This window comes from Anomaloglossus baeobatrachus, chromosome 2 (genome assembly GCF_048569485.1).
Source record: "Anomaloglossus baeobatrachus isolate aAnoBae1 chromosome 2, aAnoBae1.hap1, whole genome shotgun sequence".
In the NCBI taxonomy this organism is placed as follows: domain Eukaryota; kingdom Metazoa; phylum Chordata; class Amphibia; order Anura; family Aromobatidae; genus Anomaloglossus; species Anomaloglossus baeobatrachus.
The window spans coordinates 6805594-6819708 of record NC_134354.1 but is presented as its reverse complement, the minus strand read 5'-3'; the positions used below and the strand labels follow the sequence as shown (position 1 = coordinate 6819708).

The 14115-nt window shown below is 54.3% G+C and overlaps 1 protein-coding gene across 2 annotated transcripts in view; it reads left to right on the top strand.

Moving 5' to 3' along the window:
- Positions 1–14115, top strand: part of SPAG17 (sperm associated antigen 17) — a 384631-nt gene that overhangs the window by 299634 nt on the left and 70882 nt on the right. For both annotated transcript variants that reach the window (XM_075334839.1, XM_075334840.1), the window contains exons 16-23: positions 3476–3592; positions 3833–3987; positions 6660–6859; positions 7598–7692; positions 8421–8663; positions 8820–8931; positions 9079–9192; positions 9270–9383. In XM_075334839.1, coding sequence (XP_075190954.1) covers positions 3476–3592; positions 3833–3987; positions 6660–6859; positions 7598–7692; positions 8421–8663; positions 8820–8931; positions 9079–9192; positions 9270–9383 — 1150 coding nt within the window. The remainder of the gene's footprint in view (positions 1–3475; positions 3593–3832; positions 3988–6659; positions 6860–7597; positions 7693–8420; positions 8664–8819; positions 8932–9078; positions 9193–9269; positions 9384–14115) is intronic.

Below are 14115 nucleotides of genomic sequence, written 5' to 3'. Positions count from 1 at the left end.
GTTCACTCCCTCCTCCCTTACATCATTCATAGATAACACATTAACATTGTCCGGAGGCATGTCAGTACTGGCTGAAGGTTCAGCCCTTGGTTGGGGCCCAAACTGGGAGGTTATCTGCCCCAAATCTGTCCCAAGTAGCACGTTTGCGGGGATCCGATCAGTTACCCCCACCTCCCTCACCCCTCGCCCTGCGCCCCAGTCCACATAAATGTCAGCAACAGGCAGCGCCGGGTCAGTGCCTCCAATCCCGGAGACAGCGAGGGTTTTTCCAGGGATCAAGTCTTGGGGGGACACCATCTCAGGCCGCACCAGAGTCACCTCCGAGGCGCTGTCTCGCAGTCCTATGGTCACAGACCGGCCGACGGTGACAGGTTGGAAGCTGTCCAGGGACCTACCACCACCCCCACCCACACAATACACCTTGGGCGGCCCTTGGGACGGGGACGGAGCCGGGGCCTTGGGACGCTGAGGGCACATGGCCTTGAAGTGTCCCGGTAGGTTGCACTGGTGGCACCGTCTTGGTTCCGCCACGGGCCTGGAGAGGGGAGTTGAGGGGGACACCCCCTGCAGTCTAGGGGCAGGTGGGGCAGTTGCAGAATTCATCTTACCCCCTCTCCAGGTGCTGCTGGTGGCCGCTCTCCTGGCCTCAGGGGCCCGGTTGTTGGTGTAGTCATCGGCAAGGGCAGCTGTAGCCGTGGACCCCTTTGGCTTCTGGTCTCGGATGAACTGGCGGAGATCCTCAGGGCAGTTCCACAAGAGTTGCTCCGTGATGAACAAGTCCAGGATCTCCGGTCCGGTGGAAAGCTGCAGGCCTTGGGTCCAGTGGTCGGCAGCTCGGGCAAGTGCCCGCCGGTGGTCAGCCCAGGAGTCCTTTGGTCCCTTCTGTAGGCTCCGGAACTTCTTGCGGTAGGACTCTGGAGTGAGGTTGTACTGTTGGATCAGGGCCCGCTTGATGGTGTCGTAGCCCTGATCTGCCTCAGCAGGCAAGTCCCCAAGGACATCCAGGGCCTTACCCCTTAAACGGGGGGTCAGGTATTTGGCCCACTGGTCCTTGTTCAGATGGTGCTGCAAGCAAGTCCGTTCAAAAGCAGTCAGGAAAGAGTCCAAGTCTCCATCCTTCTCCAGCACTGGGAAGTCCTCAACACGGACCTTTGGAAGTTTGGTGTTTTGAAGGTCACATGTGGCTGATGAGGGCCGGAGCTGAGCTAGCTGCAGCTGGTAGTCACGGTCTGCCTGTCGCTCTCGCTCTCGCTCTTCACGCGCTGCCTGCCGCTCTCGCTCCGCAGCCTCACGCTCTGCGTGCCGCTCTGCCCTGCGCTCTGCCAGGAGTTCCTTGTAGCCCTTCTGGTCTCCAGCCTGGAGAAGGGCCATAGCCATTTGAAGAAGGCTATCCGAGCCTCCCAGGCTCGGTGGAATGGCACGTGGTGATCTGCGGCACGCTGCGGAGCCTGGTGATTCACTGTCCCTTTCAGAGCGGAGGGCTGGCATCTGGCTCGTTGAGGAACCTTGGGTGAGCTCCTCCTCATCTTGTCCAGCAGTGCCAGGTTGCGCAATGTCCTCGGCAGAACGGTTTTCTGGCGTCGAGCTCCTGGAGGACTCGTGGGCAACCTCCTCATTGCTGTCCACAGCACCGTCCTCCCTCTCTTCGGCTCCTGCCTTAGCATTGGCCAGTTGCATAGCTCTGCTCTTGGTGCCATCAGCCATTCTTGCAGACTTTTGGTCACTGACACAGAACTGACACCTGATGCCTCCACACACCTTACAGTATCTGCACTCTGACACTCTAGTGTTGAGCTAGTCTGAAGACCCCAGCAGCCACAGCTGCTGCAGGCAGTCTTTAGTGTCTGGGAGTATGGGTCTCACACTCACACACACTATTATCTCGATCCCACCGCTATGCCACCAATATGTCACAAACCACCGGGGGGGTCACTCAGAAATCCCCCGCGCTGGCTACCAGTACGTCACAATCGGGGGGTAACAAGTGGGGGGTCACCCCTCCTTTATACCTCCCGACCGACAGAGCACGTGATGCGCTCTCTAGCGCCCCTCTTATAGTCAGGCCAATTATGGAATTGCCCGCCAATAAGCAAGGAGGCCGCTATACTACTTATGCCGATTATTGAAGGGTCCCCGGTGAGAGTAGGGTATATATTCCCCCGACCTCCGCGGGCGGAATATATAAAATCTCCCCGAATCTCACTGGCCTCCCCACAATAATCCTTGGCACAAACTCGCTGCCACCAACCGCTTCACGGTAACTATTAGCCGAACACACAGACGTGGGATTCAAGATCGAGATAACAGAACAGCCCAAGATTAATTATATAATTTAATCAGCCTAAAGCACACTAGAAACTACAATATATACAATAGGGAATCTACAGAATATACATATGTCAGAGTACAGTTACAATCAAAGCATGGGTTACAAACAGGCATACACAGTTCCAGCAGTTACCTTGTTGCGTCTGGCCACAGGGGGGCGCTGTAGGCCAGGTTTCTAGGATCCTTCCCACAGATGTTTCCTACACGTGCCCCCAGCGAAAGAACCCTGGAAAATGGCCGAAGTAGGGTTATCAACCTGGCCAAATCCAGGTCCCCTCCTACCTTCGTGACCTCACAGGGAGCACTGCTCCACCCCTGGCTTGAGTTATGGACAATATCCCAACATGGAATATGGGCCATAACTTTGCCTGGGAGCGTCGTAGGCGGACGCCAATGCTCTCATTGTGACAGCTATGAATTTAGCCACAGAACGAGGGGACTCATGACCTGTCTGCCAGTTCCCCATTGGCTGATATCACGCCTGGGGCATTTCCCAATGTCCTGCTCCCATAAAAAGGGTGTGCCGGCATCGTCCGCATGCAGAGACACCATTTTTATGGTTGCCATATTTATCGGAAATATGGCTTGCGAGATATGAACCATTTTTTACTGGAGTCGTTCTGTCTGGCTATTTCCATAGCCTTGCTAACTAGCTAGCAGCTCCTGTTACAGGGTGACGGCAGGGAGTCATCCTGTGTCCATTGTTCCCACACCACCTCATTTCCATATCACAGGACATGGCCATGGAGGTGTAAGTGGAACACTGAGAACAAGAAGGGAGGGGGCACTGCCAGGGAGTGATGAGGGACTATGACTGGAGTCATAATTCATCTTCATATCCCGGGATTTGCCTCACAGACAGCGATGAGACCCCCGCTCTGGGGGACCCCTCATCCACACACCCTGTACATTGAGATAAGTGAGCCCTGTGCAGTGCTCCGGTTGTCCTGTGGGGGAGCTGTATGGACGTCGAGCTCTTGCTGCGGGTCCCCTGCAGATTGGAGTGAGTCTCGGGTCCCAGCACCAATACTTATCCTCACCTTGTTTGGGGGTCTGTAAGCAGAGGGGAGCCCCTTTATGCTGTGTACTCATCTGCCTGATTTATAATAGAAGCCTATGACCCCCCCCATACTCATGTCTCCTGCAGGACGTCGGGGGGACGGAGACCCCCAGGGTCGACCTCAGGGACATTCAGAAGACGCAGAGAAGATCCCTGAGTGACTGGTGTTATTCTGAACACCTTGAGCCGAATGTTCTCCTACAGGTAGATACTGGACCAGCACCGGAACCCAGCCCCATGGTACAGCCCCAGTACATCCGGGGACGTCGCCCTCCCAATCTGCTACTTGTCACCATGTGGGCACAGAGGAGCGGCCGGCAGATGAGTTGCCACCTGTCACCCGTGACAGTAAAGTGTACTCCTCTGCACCCCTGAGACCCCTCTGGACCCCTCACCCACTGGTGGATGTGTGCGCTGTAACCGCTGCTGTCTGTCTTGCTGCAGGTCATCCATGAAGCTCTGCAGTCGTATCGGTGTATGGATTCTTATCACCGCACGCAGGACAATTCACTGCTCATTGTCCTGCACAATCCCATGGACACTTTCCGACAAAGCCAGGAGTCCTGGGACATGGCTCTGCACTCCAACGTCAGCTTCAGGTCTGAGCGTCATAGGAGGCCTCCTACATCTACCCAGAATGGTGGAGTCCAGCACTGAGACCACAGCAAGAAGAGGATGGTGGAGATCACTGGATGGAGACATCACTCCTCTGCACATGGTGGACACATCTTCATCATGACCTCCAGATGTGTCCAGTCCAGAGTCTGAGCCTCCTGTAGAGATCCCAGCTCCTCTAGCCTCGGCTGTGATCACTGCTCTGCACATGGTGGACACTTCATCATCACGACCTCCAGATGTGTCCAGTCCAGAGTCTGAGCCTCCTGTAGAGATCCCAGCTCCTCCAGCCTCAGCTGTGATCACTGCTCTGCACATGGTGGACACATCATCATCACGACCTCCGAATGTGTCCAGTCCAGAGTCTGAGCCTCCTGTAGAGATCCCAGCTCCTCCAGCCTCAGCTGTGATCACTGATCTGCACATGGTGGACACATCATCATCACGACCTCCGAATGTGTCCAGTCCAGAGTCTGAGCCTCCTGCAGAAATCCTGGCACCTTCAGCCTCAGCTGTAATCACTGGTCTGCACATGGTGGACACCTCATCATCAGGACCTCCAGATGTGTCCAGTCCAGAGTCTGAGCCTCCTGTAGAAATCCCAGCACCTCTAGCCTCTGCACATGGTGGACACTTCATCATCACGACCTCCAGATGTGTCCAGTCCAGAGTCTGAGCCTCCTGTAGAGATCCCAGCTCCTCCAGCCTCAGCTGTGATCACTGCTCTGCACATGGTGGACACATCATCATCACGACCTCCGAATGTGTCCAGTCCAGAGTCTGAGCCTCCTGTAGAGATCCCAGCTCCTCCAGCCTCAGCTGTGATCACTGATCTGCACATGGTGGACACATCATCATCACGACCTCCGAATGTGTCCAGTCCAGAGTCTGAGCCTCCTGCAGAAATCCTGGCACCTTCAGCCTCAGCTGTAATCACTGGTCTGCACATGGTGGACACCTCATCATCAGGACCTCCAGATGTGTCCAGTCCAGAGTCTGAGCCTCCTGTAGAAATCCCGGCACCTCTAGCCTCTGCACATGGTGGACACTTCATCATCATGACCTCCGGATGTGTTCAGTCCAGAGTCTGAACCTCCTGCAGAAATCCCGGCACCTCTAGCCTCTGCACATGGTGGACACTTCATCATCATGACCTCCGGATGTGTCCAGTCCAGAGTCTGAGCCTCCTGTAGAAATCCCAGCTCCTCCAGCCTCAGCTGTGATCACTGCTCTGCACATGGTGGACACCTCATCATCATGACCTCCGGATGTGTCCAGTCCAGAGTCTGAGCCTCCTGTAGAGATTCCAGCTCCTCCAGCCTCAGCTGTGATCACTACTCTGCACATGGTGGACACCTCATCATCATGACCTCCGGATGTGTCCAGTCCAGAGTCTGAGCCTCCTGCAGAAATCCTGGCACCTTCAGCCTCAGCTGTAATCACTGGTCTGCACATGGTGGACACCTCATCATCAGGACCTCCAGATGTGTCCAGTCCAGAGTCTGAGCTTCCTGTAGAAATCCCGGCACCTCTAGCCTCTGCACATGGTGGACACTTCATCATCATGACCTCCGGATGTGTCCAGTCCAGAGTCTGTGCCCCCTGTAGAAATCCCAGCTCCTCCAGCCTCAGCTGTGATCACTGCTCTGCACATGGTGGACACCTCATCATCATGACCTCCGGATGTGTCCAGTCCAGAGTCTGAACCTCCTGCAGAAATCCCGGCACCTCTAGCCTCTGCACATGGTGGACACTTCATCATCATGACCTCCGGATGTGTCCAGTCCAGAGTCTGAGCCTCCTGTAGAGATTCCAGCTCCTCCAGCCTCAGCTGTGATCACTGCTCTCACATGGTGGACACATCATCATCATGACCTCCGGATGTGTCCAGTCCAGAGTCTGAGCCTCCTTCAGAAATCCTGGCACCTCCAGCCTCGGCCGCTATCACTGAGGTTATTAATAATTTGAGGAAGGTTCTGCCAGGAATGTTCAAGTTATCAGGATCCGCTGCCAGCAGCTCCGGTGTAATCACCGACCATTGACGTCCCAGATAATGTTTCTATTTTCCACCATTTGCAGATATCTCCATCCTGGGATTTCCACCATTCCACCATTTCTTCTTGGTGTTGCAAATTTTAATATCAAGAAGTATTCTCCATACCTCTCATGACCACTGTGTTCTCCATACCTCTCATGACCATTGTGTTCTCCATACCTCTCCCCACCACTGTGTTCTCCGTACCTCTCCCCACCACTGTGTTCTCCGTACCTCTCCCCACCACTGTGTTCTCCATACCTCTCCCCACCGCTGTGTTCTCCGTACCTCTCCCCACTGCCGTGTTCCTCATACTTCTCCCACCACTGTGTTCTCCATACCTCTCCCCACCGCTGTGTTCTCCGTACCTCTCCCCACTGCCGTGTTCCTCATACTTCTCCCACCACTGTGTTCTCCATACCTCTCCCCACCGCTGTGTTCTCCGTACCTCTCCCCACTGCCGTGTTCCTCATACTTCTCCCACCACTGTGTTCTCCCTGTATCTTTCTCCTTTGTGTATGTATGGTTGCTCTTTTCGTCCATCCTCTTGTGATCCCACCTGACGTTCTCCCGTTCCTCTCTACCACGCAGCCACGTTCATTGCCTTCATTCTCCTGACAGAAACTACCTGGAGCTCGTGGCCGATTCTATCTCCCACTGGGTTCAAGAGGAAGAATCAAGACATCAAGAAGAAAAAGCAGAAAGAGAGTTAGAAGCTCTGAAACAAGCACAGGTCTCGAAGGACAATGTCTCTTCTACCAGAGACCTGTCCCCCACTAAGAAGAAGACCCGGAAATCCGTCTCCCCCAAAAAATCTAAGAGTGAGTCCAGTTAGTGTAAAGGGGTTCAGTGCCTTGTCTGTATGAGCGTCTGCGCCTCCCGATGGCCTCATCAGTGATCGGCTTTATTGGGACATCTGTTTTGGCTCGTAATGAGTAATGGTCGCCATATTGATGTCGTAAGTAAAGACTGTTGGTAAATGTCGGGATATGATCAGAATGTATGATGTCACTGATGACATCACAACCAGCACCTACAATGGATGAAACGACTCATGACATCATTATTGCTACTGTCCTACTGAATGACATCACAGTGAGTGCACACGAGTGCCTATTACGTAGAAGCCTTCACCAATGACATCATCACGACCATGGATTAGCGAGGGTGATATCACTATCCCTGTGATATCGTAATAATTGGCCACAATGGGCAGCATCACTGATAGGTTAGAATAGACACGGCTACTGATGACATCACAACAGTCTATATAAAGACATCTCTGACAGCTTGATACTTACAGAAACTATATTCGATGTTATCCATGACATCAGCGAGGGAACGATCACTGGTGATGTCATGGATCACAATACTGAGCGCTCCTCTGTTGTCTGATATCACTGATGACATCATAGTACGTTACGCCCCTAGTGGTGATGTCATTAATGACAATACAGAGAGCTCCTCCATTATCTGTGATATCACTGATGACATCGTATTGACTTACACCTCCAGTGATGATGTCACACAAATTGTTCAAAACCTTGTCCTTTTCTCAGGTCCAAAGGGCAGTGGATCCCGGCGAGGAAGCCAAGGAGATGAAATGGCCCCAGAGTCGGCCCAGAATCTGTTCATACGGGAGGAGTCTATGAAGGTGAGACACAATATCGCCATAATGTTCTCCAAATTCCCCAAATTATCATTTATTGCCAGATCAGCCACTCCACTGCTACACCAGTACATGTACAGTAAGTCTTTGTCTTGGAGCTGGGCAGGTGCCCAGTATGCGATTCCACATGGATGTGTAGGTCTCCGTCCTGGACACGGACAGGTGCCCAGTATGAGATCCCACATGGATGTGTAGGTCTCCGTCCTGGAGCTGGGCAGGTGCCCAGTATGCGATTCCACATGGATGTGTAAGTCTCCGTCCTGGAGCTGGGCAGGTGCCCAGTATGAGATCCCACATGGATGTGTAAGTCTCCGTCCTGGAGCCGGGCAGGTGCCCAGTATGGGATCCCACATGGATGTGTATGTCTCTGTCCTGGAGCCGGGCAGGTGCCCAGTATGAGATCCCACATGGATGTGTAGGTCTCTGTCCTGGACACGGGCAGGTGCCCAGTATGAGATCCCACATGGATGTGTAGGTCTCTGTCCTGGACACGGGCAGGTGCCCAGTATGACATCCCACATGGATGTGTAGGTCTCCGTCCTGGAGCCGGGCAGGTGCCCAGTATGAGATCCCACATGGATGTGTAGGTCTCCGTCCTGGAGGCGGGCAGGTGCCCAGTATGAGATCCCACATGGATGTGGCGGTGATCCCCTATATAGAGGATAGATGGTCAGTCTTGTAGGAGTGCCCTTTTATATAACGCTCGTCCACAGGCCTGGAAAGAAGAACAAGATCGACTGAAGGAGGAGGAACGTCTCAAGCAGGAGAAGAAAAATGCAAAGGGCGGTAAATCTGGAAGCAAGAAGCGTGGAGGAAGCAGAGAGAGACCGGAGTCCACACGTAAGCGAGCCTTCAGTGCTCAGAAGAAGAACGCCAAGGAGGAGGAGCCAAAGCACCCCGCATCTACCGAGGCGCCTTCTGATATCCCACAGGACCCTCCTAAGCATGCGTATGACGTAAGTGCCGTGTCATGTGCCGTCCTCTCCGATAGGCTTCCCTCTGGAGGAGGATGGCCTGGTCCTGGCCTGGACAGATCCGGGGTCCACCATGACTGTGCAGCCGTCCTTCACGTTTCTGATCATCTGATTGTGGATCTTTGATTCTTCGCTCAGTTCATCGGTTATGACATGGGAGACAATCTGATCCAGGTGTCGGGGGGCCGTCGCTGCCTGTTCCCCACAGATGGAGGCCAAATTCTGGTGGAGCACACACAGTTCGAGAAAGGTAATGTGATATCAGATGACCTAGGATGAGATGGACCTCAGCGTCTCCTGCGCTCCTCTGGTTGGTGAGGGTCCGAGCCGTTGGACTTGGTAGGACCCCCTAGGTCGGGAGATTTAGGCTCACGCTCATCTCTATTTTCTTTTGTAGGTTCCAACTACGTGAAAGTGAAGATACAAAAGGACGGCCATGAATTCCTGGTGCATATTGTAAATCCAAGGAAAGCGCCCCCTGGTGGTCAGGATGACCGGCGTCAGGAGGACGGTATACAGTCTTCAAGCAGGCCTGTAGTACCTACATAATCTACAGGAGGGGCACTAACATTATGGCCTGTTCTGCAGGGAGCCAGGCCTCTATGACTAAAGGCGCCAGCGATTTTGGGTCATTTACAGCCACTCTGCACAGTGGGATCCGGCTATCTCTGAGCCACTACGGCTCCTCCGGACATGGACCAGGTACTGGCACCATTGAGATTGGCCACATGATAGACAGCAGCTAGTGAGCAAGCAGAACTGTAGTATAAAGCGTGGAGGAGGACAATAGCAATAAGACAGGACTGGGATCCTGAGCATATCACAGTATCGGGGTGATGAGTCTGCTGTAGATATGATAGTGCTATTATAGTGGGGAGGCAGAAGTGGGCTCCCATAGACTCCACTGGTCATAGTGCAGTATGCAGGGTGTATTCTTTCTTCTTTTTTCTTTTAACAGTCTTATTTGCCTAGATAGGTTCTCCAGTGTCTTCTTTGCCTAGATAGGTCCTCCAGGGTCTTCTTTGCCTAGATAGGTCCACCAGGGTCTTCTTTGCCTAGATAGCTCCTCCAGGGTCTTCTTTGCCTAGATAGGTCCTCCAGGGTCTTCTCAGTCTAGGTAGGTCCTCCAGGGTCTTCTCGGCCTAGATAGGTCCACCAGGGTTGTCTTTGCCTAGATAGGTCCACCAGGGTCTTCTTTGCCTAGATAGGTCCTCCAGGGTCTTCTTTGCCTAGATAGGTCCTCCAGGGTCTTCTCAGTCTAGGTAGGTCCTCCAGGGTCTTCTCGGCCTAGATAGGTCCACCAGGGTTGTCTTTGCCTAGATAGGTCCACCAAGGTCTTCTTTGCCTACATAGGTCCACCAAAGTCGTCTTTGCCTAGATAGGTCCTCCAGAGTCTTCTCAGCTGTTTTCTTGATAGTATCCAGCCATTGAGTTGCTGGTCTTCCTCTTCGCCTTGTTCCTCCCATTCTTATGACCATGATGTCCTTCTCCAGCAATTGCTCGCTTTGTATGATGTGTAGATGGGTCGTAGCTCAGTAGCCCTTGCTTCGAGTGACGTTTGACTTGATTTGTTCCAGAATTCATTTGTTGTTCTTCTTGCCATCCATAGTATTGATAACATCCTTCTCCAGCATCACTTATTAGAAACGTTGATGCGTCTTCTGTCTGTCTTCTGTTTGTTTATCAGCCAGATTTTGCATCCATGTTAATAGAGAACAGACCAGACTATGTACGAGCCAAGACCAGACTATGTAGGAGCCATGTCATCATCACCAGTGAAATGCTCCTCGATTTGAGGACCTTGTCCAGTGACGCCATTGTTGATTTGCCCGTAGCTCTTCTCCCCTTGACTGTCATCGCTTCCTCTTGAGTAATCATTGATCTGAGGAGGTTGAAGTCGTTTACATCTTCCAGTTTGTCTCCGTCCATCTCACGTGTCCCGGTCGTACCCGGCAGTAGTCAGTATCTAACCATTTCAGAAAGCTCTCATGATCAAGCAGCAGACATGCTGCCATTCACAAGAGTCAGAACACCATCGACATAAAATGTAAAAGCATAAACTGAGAAAAATGAAAGAAATAAAGAGTAAATAGAAATCCATGCGGGGCTTGTTAAAAAGTTGCATGTATGTTCAAGTATTAATTAAATACAGTGTATAGTCTAGTGAACAAAGCTGAGCTCTAATTGACACCTATCAGTGTAGTAATCGTATGAAATAATGCTCAGCTAAATGCCATTCGCATAAATGCTGCACCGTGGTTCAGGTAGGAGAATAGCAAAAACCTTACACAGGGTCTGTGACGGTTCTTCTACACGACGCGCGTTTCGTAGTGTGTTTTACTTCCTCGGGGGAAAGTGTGAGAATGAGTGTGGGTTGTAGGAACGCAGGATATTTAAACTGGAAAAATGTAGAGCTGGCGCAGAGGGATTTCAAATTTACCGCTATACAATGGCTGGATATTGCAGCTCACAGATCATGTGACTGGTCCTCGCAACACATGACCTTACCCTGCTCTAGTGGCATGGTGCGCCCCTTACCCTGCTCTAGTGGCATGGTGCACCCCTTACCCTGCTCTAGTGACATGGTGCATCCCTTACCCTGCTCTAGTGGCATGGTGCGCCCCTTACCCTGCTCTAGTGGCATGGTGCGCCCCTTACCCTGCTCTAGTGGCATGGTGCACCCCTTACCCTGCTCTAGTGGCATGTTGCGCCCCTTACCCTGCTGTAGTGGCATGGTGCGCCCCTTACCCTGCTCTAGTGGCATGGTGCGCCCCTTACCCTGCTCTAGTGGCATGGTGCACCCCTTACCCTGCTCTAGTGGCATGGTGCGCCCCTTACCCTGCTCTAGTGGCATGGTGCGCCCCTTACCCTGCTCTAGTGGCATGGTGCGCCCCTTACCCTGCTCTAGTGGCATGGTGCACCCCTTACCCTGCTCTAGTGGCATGGTGCACCCCTTACCCTGCTCTAGTGGCATGGTGCGCCCCTTACCCTGCTCTAGTGGCATGGTGCGCCCCTTACCCTGCTCTAGTGGCATGGTGCACCCCTTACCCTGCTCTAGTGACATGGTGCACCCCTTACCCTGCTCTAGTGACATGGTGCGCCCCTTACCCTGCTCTAGTGGCATGGTGCGCCCCTTACCCTGCTCTAGTGGCATGGTTCGCCCCTTACCCTGCTCTAGTGGCACGGTGCACCCCTTACCCTGCTCTATTGGCATGGTGCACCCCTTACCCTGCTCTAGTGGCATGGTGCACCCCTTACCCTGCTCTAGTGGCATGGTGCACCCCTTACCCTGCTCTAGTGGCATGGTGCACCCCTTACCCTGCTCTAGTGGCACGGTGCACCCCTTACTCTGCTCTAGTGACACGGTGCACCCCTTACCCTGCTCTAGTGACACGGTGCACCCCTTACCCTGCTCTAGTGGCACGGTGCACCCCTTACCCTGCTCTAGTGGCACGGTGCACCCCTTACCCTGCTCTAGTGGCATGGTGCACCCCTTACCCTGCTCTAGTGGCATGGTGCACCCCTTACCCTGCTCTAGTGGCATGGTGCGCCCCTTACCCTGCTCTAGTGGCATGGTGCACCCCTTACCCTGCTCTAGTGGCATGGTGCACCCCTTACCCTGCTCTAGTGGCATGGTGCGCCCCTTACCCTGCTCTAGTGGCATGGTGCACCCCTTACCCTGCTCTAGTGGCATGGTGCACCCCTTACCCTGCTCTAGTGGCATGGTGCACCCCTTACCCTGCTCTAGTGGCATGGTGCACCCCTTACCCTGCTCTAGTGGCATAGTGCGCCCCGTACCCTGCTCTAGTGGCATGGTGCACCCCTTACCCTGCTCTAGTGGCATGGTGCGCCCCTTACCCTGCTCTAGTGGCATTGTGCACCCCTTACCCTGCTCTAGTGGCATGGTGCGCCCCTTACCCTGCTCTAGTGGCATGTTGCACCCCTTACCCTGCTCTAGTGGCATGGTGCACCCCTTACCCTGTTCTAGTGGCATGGTTCGCCCCTTACCCTGCTCTAGTGGCATGGTGCACCCCTTACCCTGTTCTAGTGGCATGGTGCATCCCTTACCCTGCTCTAGTGGCACGGTGCGCCCCTTACCCTGCTCTAGTGGCATGGTGCGCCCCTTACCCTGCTGTAGTGGCATGGTGCGCCCCTTACCCTGCTCTAGTGGCATGGTGCGCCCCTTACCCTGCTCTAGTGGCATGGTGCACCCCTTACCCTGCTCTAGTGGCATGGTGCGCCCCTTACCCTGCTCTAGTGGCATGGTGCGCCCCTTACCCTGCTCTAGTGACATGGTGCACCCCTTACCCTGCTCTAGTGACATGGTGCACCCCTTACCCTGCTCTAGTGGTATGGTGCCCCCCTTACCCTGCTCTAGTGGCACGGTGCACCCCTTACCCTGCTCTAGTGGCACGGTGCACCCCTTACCCTGCTCTAGTGGCATGGTGCACTCCTTACCCTGCTCTAGTGGCATGGTGCACCCCTTACCCTGCTCTAGTGGCATGGTGCGCCCCTTACCCTGCTCTAGTGACATGGTGCACCCCTTACCCTGCTCTAGTGGCATGGTGCGCCCCTTACCCTGCTCTAGTGACATGGTGCGCCCCTTACCCTGCTCTAGTGACATGGTGCACCCCTTACCCTGCTCTAGTGGCACGGTGCACCCCTTACCCTGCTCTAGTGGCATGGTGCATCCCTTACCCTGCTCTAGTGGCATGGTGCGCCCCTTACCCTGCTCTAGTGGCATGGTGCGCCCCTTACCCTGCTCTAGTGGCATGGTGCACCCCTTACCCTGCTCTAGTGGCATGGTGCGCCCCTTACCCTGCTCTAGTGACATGGTGCACCCCTTACCCTGCTCTAGTGGCATGTTGCACCCCTTACCCTGCTCTAGTGGCATGGTGCACCCCTTACCCTGCTCTAGTGACACGGTGCCCCCCTTACCCTGCTCTAGTGGCACGGTGCCCCCCTTACCCTGCTCTAGTGGCACGGTGCCCCCCTTACCCTGCTCTAGTGGCATGGTGCACCCCTTACCCTGCTCTAGTGGCACGGTGCCCCCCTTACCCTGCTCTAGTGGCATGGTGCGCCCCTTACCCTGCTCTAGTGGCATGGTGCCCCCCTTACCCTGCTCTAGTGGCATGGTGCGCCCCTTACCCTGCTCTAGTGGCATGGTGCCCCCCTTACCCTGCTCTAGTGGCATGGTGCCCCCCTTACCCTGCTCTAGTGACATGGTGCACCCCTTACCCTGCTCTAGTGGCATGGTGCCCCCCTTACCCTGCTCTAGTGGCATGGTGCATCCTCTTACCCTGCTCTAGTGGCATGGTGCGCCCCTTACCCTGCTCTAGTGGCATGGTGCATCCCCTTACCCTGCTCTAGTGGCATGGTGCGCCCCTTACCCTGCTCTAGTGGCATGGTGCATCCCCTTACCCTGCTCTAGTGG